This window comes from Metopolophium dirhodum, chromosome 6 (genome assembly GCF_019925205.1).
Source record: "Metopolophium dirhodum isolate CAU chromosome 6, ASM1992520v1, whole genome shotgun sequence".
NCBI lineage: Eukaryota > Metazoa > Arthropoda > Insecta > Hemiptera > Aphididae > Metopolophium > Metopolophium dirhodum.
The window spans coordinates 33,640,584-33,663,629 of record NC_083565.1 but is presented as its reverse complement, the minus strand read 5'-3'; the positions used below and the strand labels follow the sequence as shown (position 1 = coordinate 33,663,629).

The following is a 23,046-nucleotide window of genomic DNA, read 5'->3' as shown; positions in this document are numbered from 1 at the left end:
TAGACCAGTGGTTCTCAACCTTTTGGTGTCACGGATCACCTAGATGGCTTTAAAGTATGTTTCCACTTCACTGGAAGTATAATTTTTTTCCTATATAATACGGACCGGTACATTTTTTTTATTACGGACCGGCGGTTGAGAACCACTGGCTTAGACATTACTTATACGGTTTATATTCACAAATCTAAATACATGGGACACGTATAATTTTCAAATAATGTCATATAAAATGTTGCTCCGAGAGCCGTACGCTTTAATACTCCATTTTTAACAATAACAATAATAATATGATTATAACAACTGTCATAAATAACGTAATATTTCATCATGTTTTCCCATGTCTCAGAATGCATAATATTATGGCGACTACCTATCAAGATTCATGATTCATACCATATTATATTATTATGATTTATATTAAGTATTCGCGTTCCGTATAATTAGTTCAGTAGTTTATACGCTGTGATAAATAGTAACACTATAATATATTTGTGATCCGAACAATTTTAGTATTATAAAAAGGTGGATAAGTGGATGTCGCTCTGCTGTATTGTAGGTAACAAGTGGGTCACTGTAATGGATGGTGTTAAATTTGAATTCAATGATATAATATCATTGTATAAGAAAAACGATTCTGAGCGAAAACGGTCAGTCAGCCTATGATATTACCAAGTATATTTGATGATATTATTTTGACTAAAGTAATTTATATATAACCTATTTACGTGGAGCCTTGTTTTAAATTTTCAATCCTTAGCCATAAAAGTTAAACATTTTATACATTTTTAACTACAAAATAATTAATAAATTATAAATTTGATAAATGTTGTCAAAATTTGAACTTTAAATGCTTATAAAAAAAAATTGTGCATATGTATTTTTAATATTATTCAACTGCTACTTGAATGATATATCAGGAGCCTTCTATTAAATTTGCAAGCTTTTTTTACTCAACAGATAAAATTGTATTGATATTTATAGAAAAAAAAAACTAAAAAAACTGAAAACTGACAATGTCCGTAAACAGCTCAAAAAGAGTCAAAATATTTTCAACATTTTATGGTGTATAGAAAATGCTAATATAAACATTCAGTGAAATTTTCAAGTATCTACAGTCATTCGTTTTTTAATTACAATAAAATAAGAAAATTGTTACATGAGAAATCAAGTGAATATCAAATGTTGTAAAAATATAAATTTCAGACGCTCATAAAAATTTAATTTAAGTTTCTTGTAGACATATTTTTTTGATAAAGGTAGACAAACTTATGATTAATTCTATATTACATTTTCAAAATTTTTATGAATTCTCAACGCAAAATAATTTGCTAATTTTCGTGATTTTTCCGTATTTTGTCAAAATTTGAACTTTAAATGCTTATAAATAAAAACTGTGACTAAAGATTTTTAATTTTTTTTATCTGCCTTTGAAACAATAACCTAGGAGCATTCTATTAAATTTTCAAGCTTTTTTACTCAACAGATAAAATTGTATTGATATTTATGGAAAAAAAAACTAAAAAAATTGAAAACTGTCAATGTCCGTCAACAGCTCAAAAAGAGTCAAAATATTTGGAAAATGTTATGGTGTATAGGAAATGCAATTATAAACATTCAGTCAAAATGTCATGTCCCTACAGTCATTTGTTTTAGAGTTACACCAAAAACCAAAATCGATTTTCTCAAAAACAGATTTTGCGTAAAAATTCCCGTTTTTCCTTAATTTTTCTTTTGTTTTTCACGTCGCTTTTGAAAACAACTGGAAAATTTTTACTTTTGACCCCCCAAAGTACCAACTAGATTCACTTTCCTATCAGAAAAGTTACTGTTGAAGAAAATCCAAGCACTTTACCGTCCTTAAAGGTGATGACAGACACAAAAAAAAAATTAAAATTAAAAAATAAAAAATGAAAAAATAAAAAAAACACACATCATTGTAAAATCAATACATTCATCGCTTCGCTCAGAATCGAAAATAAATAATATGTAATTTAGGGCACTTACATCGGTTTTTTTGATCGTTTTTGTGAAACTATAAATTATATTAATTCATTTTTGTAGGGTAAATATATCGATCTAATAGCAGTTGAAAAATATTAAAAATACATATGTACAATTTTTTTTTATAATAATTTAAAGTTCAAATTTTGACAACATTTATCAAATTTATAATTTATGAATTATTTTGTAGTTAAAAATGTATAAAATGTTTAACTTTTATGGCTAAGGATTGAAAATTTAAAACAAGGCTCCACGTAAATAGGTTATATATAAATTACTTTATTCACAATAATATCATCAAATATACTTGGTAATATCATAGGCTGACTGACCGTTTTCGCTCAGAATCGTTTTTCTTATACAATGATATTATATCATTGAATTCAAATTTAACACCACCCATTACAGCGACCCACTTGTAACCTACTGTACAGCAGAGCGACATCCACTTATCCACCTTTTCAGAGTTTACTTTATGATAATATTTGAGTAGGTATTACAATAGGTAGTTATAGTAATAATTATACTTCAATATTTATTTTTAATTATAGGTAGTATAGGTTTAACAATAGGTAGTCTCATATTCTTACTTCCGCTGTCTGGAATTCGTAATCACTAATTAATAAGTACGGTGTGTATATTTATAACGCATTTTTTTTGTGGGAGATAGTCATAATAGTCATACTTATATTATAATAAATAATAATAGGTAATTGTTTCAATTAATTTGAATATTTATTTTATATGATTAGGTACTTGAATTTATTATTGCTGGATGATGCATATTTTGAAGTTTGATGTACCTACCATCTGAAAATATTAGAATGCCCGTAGTAATTATATTAGAAAAATGATTGAACAATGAATATAAATGAAAGAGTTATCCACTATCCAGTAGGTCAGTGATGGAATGCCGTCTATGATTGCCGCCGATCGCAAAATTATAATAATTTTATTTATTCATTATTGTCATTTCTATAATGTCAGTAATCCATATTAGGAACAACTTTGGTTTGGTTCATAATCGGCACATAATCTATTCTCATTTCTCAGAAGCGTCAGTCGTCGCCGATAACCGACCCACGACCGAACGCACGAGACAGTTATTGTTAAATTAACTTTTTAGCGTGGTGGGGGAATTAGCGGCCGCCGTCATAACGGCGAGTAGGTGGCAACTGGCAGCACATGATGGCAATGAAAAATCAAATCCAACGACGTAAACATGCTGTAGAAAAACAAACGAAAAGCCATTAAAAAGTCGTTTTAGAGTAAATATACCTATAATAAATTGTATAGAGAATAATATTTCGGAGGGAACCTCATTGGGGTTTTGTATTAATCTAAATATACAGCTCGATATTAAAGGGACAAAAACCTTTTTTTTTTACATTTTTTAAATAACTGTGACTTTTTTATTAATTGATATTTCGAAAAACGCCGATGAGGTTCCCTCCTAAATATTGTTCTCTGTAAATTTCATTATGAGTATTTTTACTATAAAACCACTTTTTGATGCCATTTCGTTTGTTTTTCGTAGACGTGTTTTTACCGCTGAAAATGACCAGTGTAGCGTCCTCTTAATATAATTATTTTATTATAATATATAAGTATATAACACTAATTAGTAATTAGGTTCAACACACAAATCTAAATAATACAATTATTTTAACATTATAAACTATTTTCAATTCATTCAAATTATTATTTTAATAATTTGTATTACTAAAGAATACAGAAATGTATTATTTTAAAAATTAAAAAAAAAAAAAAATCAGAAACTTGCCTGTTTGGGCTGTATGGCAATCAGTCAAAAATGTTGAATTGTAGATTGAAGACAACAACTAAACAGTCTAAACCCGACGAAGAATTTCAAATGAATGAAATAAACTACGAATAATAATACTAGGTTAATAATAATATAATCGTCGATAATTATTATTAATCCAAGCAATATTTATAAATAACTTTATTAATTTATTTATTTATTTTCTTTTGTTTTTCACGTCACTTTTGAAAACTACTGGGAAGTTTTTACTTTTGACCCCCCAAAGTACCAACTAAATTCACTTTCCTATCAGAAAAGATACTGTTGAAGAAAATCTAAACATTTTTACTGTCCTAAAAGGTGATGACCGACACAAAAATAAAAGTAAAAATAAAAAAAGGTGGGCAAGTGGATGTCACCCTGCTGTACAGTAGGTTACAAGTAGGTCACTGTAATGGATGGCGTTAAATTTGAATTTAATGATATAATATCATTGTATAAGAAAAACGATTCTGAGCGAAAACGGTCAGTCAGCATATGATATTACCAAGTATATTTGATGATATTATTGTGAATAAAGTAATTTATATATTTACCTATTTACACAGAACCTTGTTTTGAAATTTAATCCTTAGCTTTAAATGTTGAGCATTTTATAAATTTTTAACAACAAAATAATTATTACATTTTAAATTTGATACATTTTGTCAAAACTTAAACTTTAAATGCTTATAAAAAAAAATTGTGCCTATATATTATTAATATTTTTCAACTGCTATTAGAACGATGTATCAGGAGCCTTGTATTAATTTTTCAAGCTCAGAATCTAAAATGTATTCGAATCTTACTTATATGGAAATACTGTATTAAGTATAAACACTATAGCTTATAATTTAGTTTTGGGTTCGAAAAAAATTAAGTACGCTAACGTTGTATAAGCAAATTAACTTTTCACTCAACAAAAATTTAACAAAAAATGTGTATTAATACTTTTAACCTAACTGAGTTAACCTGTAGTTAAATTAACTTTTAACTTTTTGTTATTGGTGCATATTAGACAACTTAACTGAGTTAAGAAAAAATCATTTATTTACCCACCCTTGCATCTAGGCACTAAAATTTACTGACTTTGACTTAAAGGAGAACAAAACACAATAAATAAGTTTTTTTTAGATTCTGAGTGAAGCGATGAATGTATTGATTTTATAATGATGTGTGTTTTTTTTGTGTCTGTCATCACCTTTTAGGACAGTAAAAGTGCTTGGATTTTCTTCAACAGTAATTTATCTGATAGGAAAGTGAATCTAGTTGGTACTTTGGGAGGGTCAAATTTCCAAATTGTAGTTTTCAAAAGCGACGTGAAAAATAAAAGAAAAATTAAGGAAAAACGGGAATTTTTACGCAAAATTGTTTTTGAGAAAATCGATTTTGGTTTTTGGTGCAACTCTAAAACAAATGACCGTAGGTACATGAAATGTTGACTGAATGTTTATATTAGCATTTTGTATATACCATAACACTTTCAAACATTTTGACTTATTTTGAGCTGTATTTACGGACATTTTCAGTTTTCATTTTTTTAGTTTTTTTTTTCTATAAATATCAATTCAATTTTATTTGTTGGTTAAAAAAGCTTGAAAATTTATTAGAAGGCTCCTAGGTTATTGTTTCAAAGGCAGATGAAAAAAATTAAAAATTCATAGTCACAATAATTAGTTTGTACGAGTTTCATGCAATATAACAATATTAACATTTTATAACTTTTAACTACAAAATAATATGCACATTTTTGTAAATTTTACGTATTTTGACAAAATTGGAACTTTAAATGCTAATAAAAAAATTGTGACTATGTATTTTTAATATTTTTCGACTGCCATTGTAACAATAAAATAGGAGCTTTGTATAACATTTTCAAGCCTTTTACTGAATAAATGCGTATCACATGCCAGTTATGATAACTGCAAGTTACTTAGTGATACTTTCAATGGTGATTTGTTGAAAATACATTTATAATCAAATTACTGACCTAATAGAACTGAGCGGAAAAGAGAACAGTCATAGTTGATTAAAATAATATTACTAAAAACTGGTTTTTGTCCATTTTACCTATTTTATCAACAAAAAAAAACGATTAAAAGAGATTAATGAAAATAAAAAGTAATATAAAAAAAATACAGTTTTTAACTTTTTTGCCAAAAAACAAAATAAAATATTTTTAGTCCTTGTCTAATCTAATAAAAGAAAACGGATTTATGGTATATTTATTATCTCAGGAGATATCGCAATGGGCAAATCCGGTAGACTCTGTATATAGTTCAGTGATACTGTACAGTAAGGTGTCGACTGTTGAGTGTAACTTATCTTTGATCAAGTTAGTTGAACTCACTATAGTCTGTAATGGATCATGGATGTGTTAAATTGTGGATTAAATCATTGGGTAAAAAATATACAGTGCTGAGACAGATAAGCCTATATTATTAAGTATATATTATCATTACTATTTTCCAATAATAAATTAAGATTTGAATTTAGGTAGTTGTGTTGATGTGTATTATTTGTTCTCATAACAAGTCTATCGTAAAATTGAATATAATAATATATAAAAACAAGCCATCGGGAAAAAGACCAATAGTCAGGTCTCAGCAGAAAGGTCTCAATACTATGGGAAGAGATTTGAAGAATATCAAGACTCAGAAAATGAACTTAGCTCAACAAAACATAAGAAGGTTAATAATTACAAGAGTGCATAATAATATATAATATAATTTACATAAATGTACTGTAAGTAATCAGTAGTTTCGATCACAAAGTACAGATTAACGGAAGTCATTTGAACATTTTTTAGAATTTAATTTTTAATACATTTACTGTAGATTAGTATATGACTTATTATAGGTTTTAATGAACTGTCTTCTATAGATAATTAAAAATACAGTTATATTTGAATTGATACAGAATTATTGCGTATTCTATTTTATAAATTAATTAATAAAATAAACATTGAAAATACGTACTTAGTTTTTCTAAAAAATAAAGAGTATTGATTAAATACATTAAAAAAGAGCTGGTAGATACATTATTTTTACTAACTTAATTGTTTGCATCAAACGTTGTTCAATATTATAATATTTCAGTAAGTTTTTTATTTAAATGAACAAAAAACATTTAAATGATTCCATTTCGTAGTAATGTCAAGGCATTTTCTTAATAATAAGTATATGAGTCATTGGAAATTTATGATTGCTCTTCCTCTGGAGAAGTTTAAAATTTACAGAATACAACATTTAATTTGGTGGTATAAATTTATTACATGCTCGAACCCGGAGCAAAGTTCAAGAAAAGGGGCAACAACACGCGTACATTTTTTTAAATGTTTACCTTCACATTTCACCTCTGTCATATTGGCCATATTGATAATAGGTATCAATTAATTGTTCATTAAATGTTATGAATTATGACATTTGTAAAGTAATAAAATATTACTAGCACTAAACAGCTGATGAACGAGAATTAGTTTTTACAAATAAAATATCAGATTATTTTATATTTTCTCCACAGTCATAAAGAATCTCTATAGGTGTTACCTTAGACCACACATTGTTTTTAACTAATATATCATATTATGGTAGATTAAAAAGTAAGAAATGGTAAAAACGCTGTTATACAAACATAGATTATCATAAAATAAAAATAATTGATTTAAATTTTTAATTAATTCTGAAATATTATATAAATCATTACTGATAATAATTGTAGTCAAAATAAAAACTACAACACAAATATAATCATTGTAAATCAATAAATTAATCCTTACCGTATGCTGCTTCTATATCTTCTGTATTCGCTGGAATAATCCAGACTGAAATTACTATACATGTAAGCGTTATTAAATACTGCTTAAAGATTTTATCAAACGAAGTAAATATAGGTACTTATTTTAGATACGGGCCGTCGGACGGTGTAACGTGTACAACATGACATATACTATTTAAAATATTAAACACAGAATTAATAATTGCCTATAGTATACCCTATACTACTATAACATGGCACTAACACTAATTGGAATCTTAAAAATCCCCTTGCTGGAAACCTACTAAACTTGTTAATCAATCAAAAATCTCGTATTCAGCCCAAAAACATATTTATGTTAAAAAAAAATAATTATAATAATTTGTAATAACAATGGTGTTGCCGCCGCAACATAACAAAATATAAGCATTAAGCATATATATAGGATATCGGCCACGAGGGAACAGCTGGTCACACACACACACACACACACACACAATCACCGTTGATATTATTGTTTTATTTTTGCATAATATATTATTCAAATGTGTCCAGTGAGTTATTATGTAATAGTACCTATAATATTATTATACATAATTATTTTGACTATCACCGCGTTATCGCACGTCGCCGAGCTGGCTCCGCGAACATTATTAACACGGCCGCCGTGATATTTTGTATCGTATCGTACGTCATTCAGCGAACACCGGTGTGTGCAAAATAATTATAATAATCCGTTTTTGCTCTAATAGTAAAGTGTCGATATTATAGATTTTCGTCGTAACGGTGACGAGACACGAGTCTACTATACGTCTGTTCGTATATTATATTATTTTATTGTTGTGAGCCATAAGGGCAATACTCATTACATTATTATTTTTGTCATTTGCGTGTATTGTACCCATATCATAGCACAGGACCAGCTAGCTAGTCTGCGCTCCACAAACTGTGAGTTTTTTCATTATTTTTATTATTATTTATTTATTATACACATTTAACTGTTAGGCCAAAAGGGCTATAGATATTATATATTTATATATTATTATTAATTTGTTGGCCAGAAGGGCCGCATATTATTTTATACGAGCTTCAGCTCAAATAGCTGCGTCAATATATTATTATTATTTTGGTTGGCCATAAGGGCCGGTCATTTATCATTGTTATTTTTTATTATTATACACTGTTGGACCAGAAGGGTCACATTATTTTTATAGCGGTTCAAATAGCTTTTTTATATTATCATGGTATTATTATTATTTCGGTTGGACCAGAGGGGCCATTCAATAGGTATTATATTTTTTATACATTTGTGTTACGGTGAGTTTTATTATGTAATTTGTACTGCCATTATTTAAATTTGTGTATTATACAGCAACTTAGCTATCAGGAACCGTGTTACCATTTTTTTATTGCCTATTTGTTTAATTGTATACACACATACACATATTCATACACAAATACGCATAATTACACAACACGCACTACATAGCCGACAGTAATATTGCTAGGCGATCCCGACCACTACTGCTCGAGCTATTACACCATTGCACACCAGCTTGTTCTCCTTATTTCTAGGACTTAAGTGTTAGCGGTGTAAAGGCCCTAAGTTGGTGTCCGGGCGCGCGTATCATTATTGTACGTTCCCGGCCCGCACAAATGGTGTTAGCCTATAGGTAATAATATGGACATGTTTTCATACCTACATAATAATATCAACCAAAAACAGAGATAATACGATTTTAGTAGAAAAAAAAATGAAAATAAAAAGATTATAATATACTCAAAAGTACCTATAGGCCGCGCGCGCATCGTCGCGGTGGTAGGAAAAACCGTCCTCTGCCCAGTCGTCGGCCAACGAAGTAGTCGAGAACTCCATTTTTCAGTGCACACGGCGTCTCGTCGTAATTCCAAAGCAGTAGTCTCATTCTTTACTCTTTGTCAGTAACTTTGTTAACTTGAACTGCATATTATTATATTATTATTGTCTTGGTAAGTTTTAAACCTTTATTACTTTCGTTGTAGGTAATCGCTGCGTAAATTGACATAATATTCGAGGTTATATATTTAAGTGCCTATATCTACTAACTCGTTGTTTCAAAGAGCATTATATCTCATGAAAATTATTACAAACATAATTAAAATATATTAATTATTTATGTTGCTGATAAATGTTTATAACTCATATTTAAAAATATAATTTGTTTTGTGAAGACTTGAAACCATGTAAGTAAAATATTTTCAAAAACATTAATACTTTTTGAGTAATGAGTATCCTACGCTAAATGAATCACCCGGAATATTTCATACTATGTCATTCCGTAAATGTATATTTTTGTGCATATTTAGGTAAATATATTATACTTAGAATATTTCTTATCTGTTTTAATGTATTTGGCATGAGTACTATAAAAAGGGACATGACTCGTAAACGCGTCGCCAGTGTTGATTGCATTGGTATATTTTATAGAAGTAGTACGAAATAAATCCAAATCCACTATGCTAGGTGTACATGGGTGACTAAGATAACAATATAACTTCATAATAAATAATATTACACAAATGTAAGGGCCCCTTATAACATATTATATTGTATTGTGGTACCAAAATAAGCCACAGAGCAGTAGAATATTATTTTACCGCAAAGAAAAGACAAGTCTTATCAGCGTTGTCTTATGTTACTATCTATGTCGAAATAGTTTCAAAACGGAGTTTATTTTCCAAGTCACCGATCGTTTAGCCACGAACAACTAATCTGAACGTTTAGGTATACAATACACGAACAAATTCTTAGCTATTTAAATATCTTTAAGTATGTGACCGATGACTAATATAATAATATTAGGATTGTAAGAGCCTACTGTAGTATGACACATGGTAATACTGAACACCTACTACGCTCTACTCTCTGGCTAATGACACTCTCTAAAATAAATCAGAAAAGCACTGTTAACTTGTGAGGTAGATACGAAAAATGGCACATGCTTGTCGATTCCACGTTTGCTTCTTCTAAGTTGGAATGACTCAATTAATACTACATTATGATATGTACTGTGGCGCTATTCTTAGAACGTCATTGACACGCAATATAGTGTACTTAAACGCAGGGCATGAAACCGATTGAAAAAAATTCGGTTACGGTATGAATTTTGTAAACCAGTTTTTAATTTTAGATTCTGAGCGATTTGATTTTACAATGTGTTTTTATTTTTGTGTCTTTCATCACCTTTTAGGACAGTAAAAGTGCTTGGATTTTCTTCAACAGTAACTTTTCTGATAGGAAAGTGAATCTAATTGGTACTTTAGGGGGTCAAAATTAAAAATTTCCCAGTAGTTTTCAAAAGCGACGTGAAAAATAAAAGAAAAGTTAAGAAAAAACGGGAAGTTTTACGCAAAATCTGTTTTCGAGAAAATCGATTTTGGTTTTTGGTGCAACTCTAAAACAGATGACCGTAGGGACATGAAATTTTGACTGAATGTTTATAATAGCATTTTCTATACACCATACAACTTTGAAAATATTTTGACTCTTTTTTAAATGCTTACGGACATTGTCAGTTTTAAATTTTTTAGTTTTTTTTTCTATAAATATAAATAAAATTTTATCTGTTGATTAAAAAAGCTTGAAAATTTAATAGAATGCTCCTAGGTTATTGTTTCAAAGGCAGATGAAAAAAATTAAAAGTACTTAGTCACAGTTTTTATATATAAGCATTTAAAGTTCAAATTTTGACAAAATACGGAAAATCACGAAAATTAGCAAATTATTTTGATTTGAGAATTCATAAAAATTTTTATTTTTAAATCTAAGATTTTAAAATGTAACATAAGATTACTCATAAGTTTGTTTCCCTTTATCAAAAAAAAAAATGCCTACAAGAAACTTAAATTAAATTTTTATGAGCGTCTGAAATTTATATTTTTACAACATTTAATATTCACTCAATTTCTCATGTAACAATTTTCTTATTTTATTGTAATTAAAAAACGAATGACTGTAGATACTTTTTCATTGAATGTTTGTATTAGCATTTTCTATACACCATAAAATTTTGAAAATATTTTGACTCTTTTTGAGCTGTTTACGGACATTGTCAGTTTTCAATTTGTTTAGTTTTTTTCTCTATAAATATCAATAAAATTTTATATGTTGGGTAAAAAAGCGTGAAAATTTAATATAAGGCTCCTGATATATCGTTCTAATAGTAGTTGAAAAATATTAAAAATAAATATGCACGATTTTTTTTGATAAGCATTTAAAGTTCAAATTTTGACAACATTTATCAAATTTATAATTTATTAATTATTTTGTAGTTAAAAATGTATAAAATGTTTAACTTTTATGGCTAAGGATTGAAAATTTAAAACAAGGCTCCACGTAAATAGGTTATATATAAATTACTTTAGTCACAATAATATCATCAAATATACTTGGTAATATCATAGGCTGACTGACCGTTTTCGCTCAGAATCGTTTTTCTTATACAATAATATTATATCATTGAATTCAAATTTAACACCATCCATTACAGTGACCCACTTGTAACCTACTGTACAGCAGAGTGACATCCACTTATCCACCTGTTTTAGATTTAATTTTCAATTTTTCAATACCAGTAATAGGAAGTTTTGGGTTTGATTTTGTGTTCTGGTTTCCAATTTTTTTCGGTTCCGGTTTTAAATTATAATAACAGTTTCCAATTTTATCTGCTTTTGTTTTTGATTTTGTTTTCAGTTTCAGTTTTTAAACAGTTTATACCGGTTTCTAAAATCGATTTCAAGGCCTGGACTATTTACGTTTGTTCTTAGTTTATTAATTTATTTTAATCGCGGAATCTTGATTCAAATCGCCAAGTCTGGGCATTAACGAGTTAATAAGTTAAAGTTAAGTTAAAAAGTAAAGTTACTTTTAACTAAGTTAATCAACGAGTTACTTTTTTTTTAGAAGTAACTTCTGACTTAACGAGTTACATTTTTTCCCATGTTATTCAGTAACTTACAAGTTAATTAATTTTACTGTCACGTTAAATTATTTTTTTTCCTAAACCACAAATTTAAAATTAATTTTATAAAAAAAAAATCCGAAATATTAAATATATTAACTAGTAAATAATAATGCTTAATAATAGTTAATACTTATTAGATTGCATATTCACGGAAAATATTATATTACTATATTATAAACAGAAATGCGTTATTAATAAAATAAAAATAAAACAATTTACTTAGTATCCCATATACGTTTATAATGTTTGTAGACTCATTAGTTGTAATTACCTACCCAATCATTATTAATATTATTACTTATTATTAAGGCTCGGATTTTAAAGCTTATTTAATAACAAAAAAAACACAAAATTGATTTAAAAAAGCATATTAAGAAAAAGCACGACCAAAAATTAACATTAATTAGTTATAAAACTGAATAAAAATTGAAAAAGTAATTTAAATTAAAAAAAAAGAATTCACTACCATGTATCTGACAAGATTTTCGTGTATTTTAACAGCTTGCACATGCTATTGTAGGTACATTATATTTTTTTTCATATGACACTTTTATTTCACAAAATTTGCAATATAAAATCGATCCATCTGTTTGAAAAAATTTTTCATCAACTTCTAACACTAATTTTTTTAAAAATGAATTTGTTTTAGCCTTAGATATTTTTATAAATTACAACACTATAAAAATGAAATTTTGAATTGGTCCATAACGATGTTAACGATGCTATGTAGGTGCTATAGCTGATAAGCTATCCACCTGTCGTAGATATGGATAATCTACAATAAAATCTATATTTATATTATACATAGATATAAAATCAAGCCAATAACAAAAACTATAATAATCCAATACAACCATTTAGTCCGTATTCCGGGTTTTCACATTTCTTATTAATTAAACAAACATTTTTTTAAGTGAAAACTCTCACTTCGAATTCCACAGTTAGAATAACTGAAAAAAGCAAAAAATAAAATCGTTTATTTGGAATCAGAATTACGTGAAACAAATTTTTGTATAAAAATTAGATTTCTATTTTATATATATAAAAAGAAGCATTTGCTTTAAAATCCGAGCCCTACTTATTATTATATTTGTATTCATTCATAGAATTACAGCGTTAACTTGGCCCGTCAATGTAAATAATTCAAACCGTAGCGTGTAGCGTTGTAGCATGGTAGTTCATCGTATTTAGGTACTATTTACCTAATTAAATAAATACCCGGGAGACGCTGGTTCATTTTTATTTTTTAATAAACCACCCAATAAGTGCGGGTTATAATCGATTTTAATAGTGGAGTAGTGGACATAAAGTCATAAACAAAATATAGTCTGTCGAGTCTCGACTGTGTTACGTATCGTCGATATTATATATTGTGTAACCAATTAATTATATTCTAATAAATAATAATGAATTTGATTATTATAATATTAAGTATAGTTGTGGGCCATTTACGTTAGTAAATACATAAAAATAGTTTAATTATTTTATTGGATTTCATCATTGATTAAAGTATAATATTATACAAATATAAGTACATGCAATAACTAATTGTATTACAAACATTGGTTTAAAAATTGTAAGACGTTTATATTATGTTATTTGTTAGCTTTAAAAAAAGGTAGGTAGGTATAATTATTATTCTTGTATTAGAAAAAAGTAACTTATTTAATCAAGTTAAATTACTTTTATTTTTTAATGAACTTATAACTTTTACAAGTTAAAAAATAGGTAACTTTTAACTTTAAACTTAATTTACATTTTTATACATTAACTTAACTTAAAGAGTTAAAAAAAAATAGTTAACTTACCCAGCCATGCCGGAATCACATTTTGTGTATAGTAAATTTTCCAAAATGTACAAGATATCAAAGATTTTCAAAAAAATATTGTTTTTTTAAAATTATATATTAAATTATATATTTATTACAAATACTTACATGTAAGTGCCCTTTGATATAACGTGTAAAATTAATAAATAAAATATCATTCGGCTAAAATTGTTGATTGTACATTTCAGCCATTCGAGTACGTGCGTGAATTTGGCCCCGCCATGTTATGATAATTACAACGAAGTTATACCAACATTTTGCAACTAATTTGCTTCTTTAGGCAACCTTCGTGAAAAAATTTGCAACCTCGTGGTTACGCCGCAATCAAATTTCTAAGTTGGTGGGGCCAAATTCACGCATAGCCCCACCACATCGTCCTATCGACCTCAAACCTTTTTCATTATTTAGTAACTAATTTGTAATTTAGGTAACCTTCGTGAATAAATTTGCAACCTCGTGGTTATGCCGGAATCGAATTCCTAAGTTTGACGTTCGTAAATTTGACACCCCCATTTTTTTCAAACTTGGCTTTTTATTTCTATTAAGACTTGTCTTATTTACAATACATTTTTTTATTCAAATTATACTTTTTATTAAATTAGGATTTTTTAAACTACTTGTTTTTTTATTAATTATAAATTTTTTTAACGACCTATTTTTTATTTAGATATTATTTACTCAACTAAGATTTTTTTACTACATACAATTTTTTTTAAACTTGAATTTTTATTTCAATTAAGATTTCTTTATTTTTTTTATTAAATTAGTCTTTTTTAAACTAGTTATATTTTTTATGAAATATGGAATTTTTATTAAATAGGTATTTATTTTTTTAAAAGGTTATTTATTCCTTTTTATATTTTATTTACTCAACTATGATTTTTTTATTCTAGTTAAATTTTTTATTATATACATATTTTATTTTAAACTGCTTTTTATTTCAATTAAGAATTTTTTTTATTCACATTACATTTTTTTAATAAATTTATATTTGAAGATTTTTAATAAATTTTTTTATTAAATACATAAATACAAATTTGATTCCAGCATAACCATGAGGTTGCAAATTTTTTCATGAAGGTTTCCTAAAGTTGCAAATTAGTTGCTAAATTATGAAAAAGGTTCGAGGTCGATAGGACGATGTGGTGGGGCTGCGTGAATTTGGCCCCACCAATTTTGGTTTGGCGATTGAGGCAAAAATATAATGTTGCAATTTTTTTTATATTGGTTGCCTAAAGTTGCAAATTAATTGCAAAATGTTGGCATAACTTCGGTGTAATTATCATAACATGGTGGGGCTAAATTCACACACGTCATTCGAGTTAAGTTTTATGAAAATTATTTGATCCATATATCCAACTTGTGAAGACGTGAACGTATGGTACGCAGAAGTGAACATACGACTGGCGGTGTGGAAAGTAGTGACGAGAACTAGTTGCCAGTTTGCGGCCACCGTGAAAAGGGTAGGGGGAGTCCAACATCTCGAGCTTTTGGTGCTCTTGAAGACATACAAATTTCGCACACAAAAGACAAAACTAATAATTAATAAAAACTTAGAGTCATCTCATAACCATTAATCCGATATGAATGCTGTATTTGATTTTCTTTAGGCTAGGTTCATAACTCATAAGTTCACAGTTACGTCGTCTGTCGTGTCGTTTGCGTTTTATACAATTCTAATTGGCATTTGAATAGTGGATATTACCGGTGGCGTAGCTGTGAACCAGACCTTCATTGAGATCTGTTGTCTGCAAAAAAGATTACATTCTGTACTAATTTGCATTATGTTTTTGTAGGTTCCAACTTCAGACACTGCGAACGACTTCTGTTATCATCTCTCTGGTAAACTTCATGGTACGGAACATTGTACAGGTGTATGTCGTCTATACTGATGTGCTATAATTAACAATCGTAATGTTTATTATTATTTCATGTTTCGTTTTATTATTTACAGTACATGCTGCCCTCTTACGGACACGAATTTTTCGAAAAAGAGCCACAATGACTGCTAATGATGAGAGAACACACGTCATACCAAGTCTATTGAAGTCTGCTTACCACGCGTGTAACAAAATTCAGAGGAACAAGTACGATGAGCTGGACGCTCCGGACATTAACTTTAGGATTTGTTGCCAGTCGGTTTTCCAAATCATAAAACTGAACACGGAGAGTGGTTGTTTCGACTCGCTCGGCGATAGACGGTCCATGTACCACAAGGTGCTGCCAGTCGTCCATAACAAGTTAATCAAAAACATATGCGAGAAGGCCGCGTTTCACGGACACATCGACTGTCTAAAGATTTCTCGCGAGATTGGCGTTCCGTGGTACGATTCGTCCCAATGGGATCAATCTGAGTGCGAACCGGCAGAGTTTCACAGGCGCATGTATAGTAGGTCGTATGGTCACAAGCTTGGCGTTTCCTCTTACGATTCGTCTAGGTGGGCTCAATCAGCGTGCGACCAGGCCGCGGTATCCGGCAACTTGGACTGCCTGATTTACGCACACGAAAACGGTAGTCGGTGGAATATATTTACGTGCTGCATGGCTGCGTCAGGAGGAAACCTGAATTGTCTGAAGTATTTACACGAAAATGGATGCCCGTTGGGCTTATTTGTGGGTTCTCTAGCGGTGGAATATGGACAGCTGAGCTGCTTGAAGTATGTACATGAAAATGGATTCGCGTTGGACAAACTCACGTGTTCTAATGCCGCGAGAAAAGGATACCTGGACATTCTTAAGTATGCACACGAAAATGGCTGCCCGTGGGACACGCTCACGTGTTCTGATGCTGCGAGACACGGGCATTTGAACTGTCTCAGGTATGCACATGAAAATGGATGCCCATGGGACCGACTCACGTGTTTTAATGCTGCGATAAATGGGCGATTGGACTGCCTTGAGTATGCACTCGAAAACGGATGCCCTAACAACTGACTCGTCTGACGAAGGTTAATTAAAATTAATGCCTCTGGGCCGTTTAAGCCACCCCGAGGTACCTAATCGATGGATTCTGCCGTCTCTTAAAAAGTGTTGAGCCGAGATAAATATAATTTTATCTAGATAAAGATAAAGATAAATTATAATTATGTTATCTAGATAAAGATAAAGATAACTAAATTATTTATTTATCTAGTTAAAGATGAAAAAAATTTTTTTTTTATCTTGATAAATTATCGGATAAATTTTTATTATGGCTCTCTCCGTAAGTTCGTAGCAATATAGAATAACTTAATAGCACGTTATCGAAAATGTTGATAATTATTAGTGGGGCTCGGATTTTAAAGCAAATGCTTCTTTTTATATATATAAAATAGAAATCTACTTTTTATACATAAATTTGTTTCACGTCATTCTGATTCCAAATAAACGATTTTATTTTAGCTTTTTTTGGCTTTTTTTTGTGTAAATGCTTTTTTATTGCTTTTTTCAGTTATTCTAACTGTGAAATTCGAAGTGAGAGTTTTCACTTTAAAAAATGTTTGTTTAATTAATAAGAAATGTGAAAACCCGGAATACGGTCTAAATGGTTGTATTGGATTATTATAGTTTTTGTTATCAGCTTGGTTTTATATCTATGTATAATATAAATATAGATTTTATTGTAGATTATCGATATCTACAGACAGGTCGATAGCTTATCGGCTATTGCATATAGCCTGTAGAACCTACGCTCAGTACATAGATAACATCGTTATCGACCAGTTCAAAATTTGAGTTTTATAGTGTTGTAATTTATAAAAATACCTAAAGTTAAAACAAATTCATTTTTAAAAAAATTAGTGTTAGAAGTTGATGAAGAATTTTTTCAAACAGATAGATCGATTTTATATTGCAAATTTTGTGAAATAAAAGTGTCATATGAAAAAAAATGTAATGTACCTACAACAGCATGTACGGAGAGAAAAATATGTGCAAGCTGTTAAAAGACACGGAAATTTTGTCAGATACATGGTAGTGAATTCTTTTTTTTTAATTTAAATTAATTTTTCAATTTTTATTCAGTTTTATAACTAATTCATGTTAATTTTTGGTCGTGCTTTTTCTTTGCTTTTTTAAACAATAAATATGCCTCATTTTTGTGTTTTTAAAACAATTTTGTGCTTTTTTTGTTATTTAATAAGCTTTAAAATCCGAGCCATAGTTATTAGTAAATACTACCTACTTAATAAACTAATTAATTGTCTACCTATAAATTATAATAAATAAAATCCGTTTAATAAATTAAATAATTTTGATAAATTCATCTAGATAATGGTGATTTTTATCTTAGAGAACTGTGTAAATTAATTTTTCTATTAATCTAGATAAGATAAAAGATAAAATAATATTTATCTAGATAAACTCAACACTGCTCTTAAATATGCATTTAACAACAAATTGCCAGGTTGGTGGATGGACAACGCTGTTTATAATTTTAATATACAACAATTCTTACATTTCTATATTATTATGTTGTACGATAGGGTTTCATGATATGTATCTTATTATGAGTTCCAAGTAGATGGCTCAATCGTTTTCATCGATTTTATCTAATGACTTATGATTTAACTTTATTAATATAACTTGGATAAGAAACTGTATTAAATGACCTTGAAAGTTCCTTTTAGTCGTTTGCTAGTCATTTGTCATCACTAGGTCAGGTAGTTGGTGTATAGGTTGTAAGAGAACGACCTAAGTACCTCAAAAATAAAAAATTTTAATTTTTACAAGGTAAATGCAGTAAGTGCAACTCAGACATCCTGGTAGGCAGTCCGACTATGTCGGATCACGGACACAATGAGCGACAGCATATCAAATAGGCAACGACACGCCGATGAGGGACTATATGTGCAACTCAGCCACCTTTGTAGGCAATGTGCAAAATTCGATTTGATGCATGCTTATTGCTTGTATGATCTGATCTGCCCGATAGCCAAAAGTAACCAATAAAGTAATAAATACCTACTAATTTCTACTAATTATTTCTCCTAAAACCAATAGCAACCAATACCATATAATATAATGTACCAAATAACCAATACCATTAATAAACAAAAATTTCCATCGTAAATTTCAAAATTCCAGTTTGAGCACCTCCTCGGGTTGGACTTATCTGGTCAAATTGTGAATCTAAAACTTTCTCTTGAATCACTCTATCAATTAAAAAAAAACCGTATCAAAATCCGTTGCGTAATTTTAAAGATCCGAGCATACAGACAGACAGCAGGACTTTGTTTTATACTATGTTAAGATAATAATTAAATTAATGATACCATGTACTATTACATGTTCACTGTTCAGTATATAGCTGAACAAAATAAACTTCACGCATTGTTACATGGCTACTCCTCAACAACAATTATCTCAATCAAATGATTTTGAAAGTTGTCTTGAATTTGTTACTTATTTAATTAATAGATTGGAATATGATCCAAATTGTTTATCAAAGAACTTATGGACAAATAAAACAAGTTTGCATAATAATGCACAGGTGAATCATCATAATCACAACTACTTGAGTGATGAAGATATTTACTGTTAAATATGCATAGGCACCAGTGTACCAGCTCATATTACCAAAGTTGTACATGCATATTAATTAACAGGTAAAACAGTGATCCGACGAATGGAATTCTCGGTCCACGTAACAATTCGTTGACCGAGGGCTTAGACTGTCTCCCCTACCACCGACAACATTATAGTATATTTATTATCTGTACAATGTATATATAGTACCTATGCGGCTATGCCTAATCTACAGGGTGATCAAAAAGTCTGAATATTTTACAGAATCAATTTTTCAGCAGTGTTATCTCATACATTGTGCTATTACTACATATTTAAATATATAAAAGTGTATTTGCAAACAGTAATTAAAGCGTTTCCACATTCGTTAAACACCTTATATACATGTAACGCTTCTCTTCATCAGCCAAGCGCTTATCCGGTTTCCCCTACCACCAATGCGAGTGCGACATATAGTCCATAGATAATACTTGATACCTATATAATATTTACTATCTGAATAATGTACATATTATATGTCACACTCATACATTATGCATACCTATATTTTTGTGATATTTTGTTATTTATTTTTATGGTGACTATAGAAATTCCTTGACGTAAAGAATATAAAGAACGTGTCAAAATGCTAATATCGTTAGAATACAGCAATATTTTATTAGATTATTTTATTGAATATGGAATTAAAAAAATGAAAATAAATTTTGATTGCGATGATTTAGTTTATAATATGTTTTACTGACATAATAACGTGTGTTTTCCCTGAAAACACGGTCGTTTTTTTATGTTTTCGAATAATTTTAGAGTAAAATCACACATTACAAAAACAATAGGGAATTTTATTTTGAGAGGATGACATATCGATTTGTCTATAAATTGTATATAAATTATTATACATAAATAAACATTTTAAATTTAAATTTATGAAATTTTTTTTTATTTTGAAAGTCGAACACAACGTCTGATAATAATAAAATATAAAACCGATAGGTATGTTATTTTTTTAAAAATATAATCCTCTGTAATTGTTGTAATAGGTGGGTGATTTTACTCTAAGATTACTCAAAAATTATTTTAGGTAATAGTATTTTATCCATGTTACGCGTAGGTCTGAGTGAGAGAAAACAAATATTGCGCTGGCATCCTCGTCACTGACGCGAGTCGTAGTTTGGCTACCACTGCTATAATATATTATCTATAATACTTTATTCGTGCCTACGAAATAACCTATCCCACACGCGGCATTATGAAGATATTAATATTTTCAAAAAATTTAAAAAGGGTTATCATTTCATCAGAAATATTATTGAATTATTATTAAAACGTTTTGTATACAATATTGTATGTCTATTTTCATTAAATATTTTGAAAATATTTTGATTTTTAATATTTGTCAGAAATATTATAGAAATATTTGCATAACGTTTTGCGTACAATATTTTGATCTCAAATATTTAATTACATATACAATCGGAATATTTGAAAAACGTTGTATTAAAATATGTTGTTAAGGTTCATCCACCGTGGATACCGCTATAGTTATGGACTTAAGTCCACCTGCTATAATATTATGGCACTATGAAATCGACACGTGGTTATTGTTATTTATTATTGTGGATTAGGTATAAATTATAATCAACTGAACTGCGTTTAAACTGTTTTCTATGAATTATTTGATTTTTTTGTATTCCTTGCTCAGTGGCTCCTGCTATACATAATAATATGATGTAGTGTATAAATGTATAATATAATACCACATAGTTTTGTGTCTTCTTAACCTAGCTAAAATTATAAAAATCGAATGGTCAGAAAAAATGTGTATAAAAATTTCGTAAGAATATATTAGTTTTTTACAGTAAATTTGACAAAAACCACATCATGAATTATTTTTTAGGAAACCTTGTCTATTGCAGACAGTGCTAAAAGATATTTTTAAAAGATTTTAACAGAATTATTTTTACCTGGTGACTTTGGTGTGAACATTTTTAAAAATAGGGTTTATTATTAATTGTTTTTATTATGTACATCGTATTTTTTTGTTTTATTAATTCCGAAATTTTATATTCTGAGTGGAACGATGAATGTATTGATTTTACAATAATGTGTTTTTTTTTTTATTTTTTTTATTTTTGTGTCTGTCATCATCTTTTAGGACAGTAAAAGTGCTTGGATTTTCTTCAGCAGTAACTTTTCTGATAAAGTGAATCTAGTTGGTAATTTGGGGGGTCAAAAGTAAAAATTTCCCAGTAGTTTTCAAAAGCGACGTGAAAAACAAAAGAAAAATTAAGGAAAAACGGGAAGTTTTACGCAAAATCTGTTTTCAAGAAAATCGATTTTTGGTTTTTGGTGTAACTCTAAAACAGATGACCGTAGGGACATGAAATTTTGACTGAATATTTATATTAGCATTTTCTATATACCATTACATTTTCCAAATATTTTGACTTATTTTGAGCTGTTTACGGACATTTTCAGTTTCCATTTTTTTTAGTTTTTTTTTTCTATAAATACCAAAACAATTTTATTTGTTGGTTAATTAAGCTTGAAAATGTAATAGAAGGCTCCTAGATTATTGTTTCAAAGGCAGATGAAAAAAATTAAAAATCCTTAATCACAGCTTTTATTTATAAGCATTTAAAGTTCAAATCTTGACAAAATACGGAAAAATCACGAAAATTAGCAAATTATTTTGAGTTGAGAATTCATAAAATTTTTTCTTTTTAAATCTAAGATTTGAAATTGGAATACAAGATTATCCATAAGTTTGTCTACCTTTATCAAAAAAAAAATGTCTACAAGAAAGTCAAATTAAATTTTTATGAAATTCATATTTTTACAACATTTGATATTCACTTGATATTTCATGTAACGATTTTTTTATTTTGTTGTAATTAAAAATCTCATGACTGTAGATACTTGAAAATTTCACTGAATGTTTGTATTCGCATTTTCTATACACGATAACATTTTGAAAATAATTTGACTCTTTTTGAGCTGTTTACGGACATTGACAGTTTTCAATTTTTTTAGTTTTTTTTCTATAAATATCAATAAAATGTTATTTGTTGGTTAATAGCAGTTGAAAAATATTAAAAATACATAGACACAAATTTTTTTTATAAGCATTTAAAGTTTAAGTTTTGACAAA

The 23,046-nt window shown here is 28.6% G+C and overlaps 1 protein-coding gene across 6 annotated transcripts; it reads left to right on the top strand.

Annotated features, from left to right (window-relative positions):
- Positions 1–35: 35 nt before the first annotated feature.
- On the top strand, positions 36–17,773 carry LOC132947901 (uncharacterized). Of its 6 annotated transcripts, none has more exons than XM_061018162.1 (3): positions 36–54; positions 16,190–16,247; positions 16,348–17,773. In XM_061018162.1, exon 3 carries the CDS (start codon positions 16,395–16,397, stop codon positions 17,325–17,327), a length of 933 nt encoding a protein of 310 aa, XP_060874145.1. In that variant the 5' UTR covers positions 36–54; positions 16,190–16,247; positions 16,348–16,394; the 3' UTR covers positions 17,328–17,773. The 6 variants fall into 6 exon arrangements, with proteins under 6 accessions (XP_060874145.1, XP_060874143.1, XP_060874140.1 ...); XM_061018160.1 differs by having other exon boundaries at positions 16,190–16,267; XM_061018157.1 differs by lacking the exon at positions 36–54 and adding an exon at positions 8,235–8,509.
- The last annotated feature ends 5,273 nt before the right edge of the window (positions 17,774–23,046 follow it).

What these genes read in the sequence shown, in the direction of transcription:
- LOC132947901 (XM_061018162.1), top strand. Translation starts at nt 16,395, where the DNA reads ATGACTGCTAATGATGAGAGAACACACGTCATACCAAGTCTATTGAAG.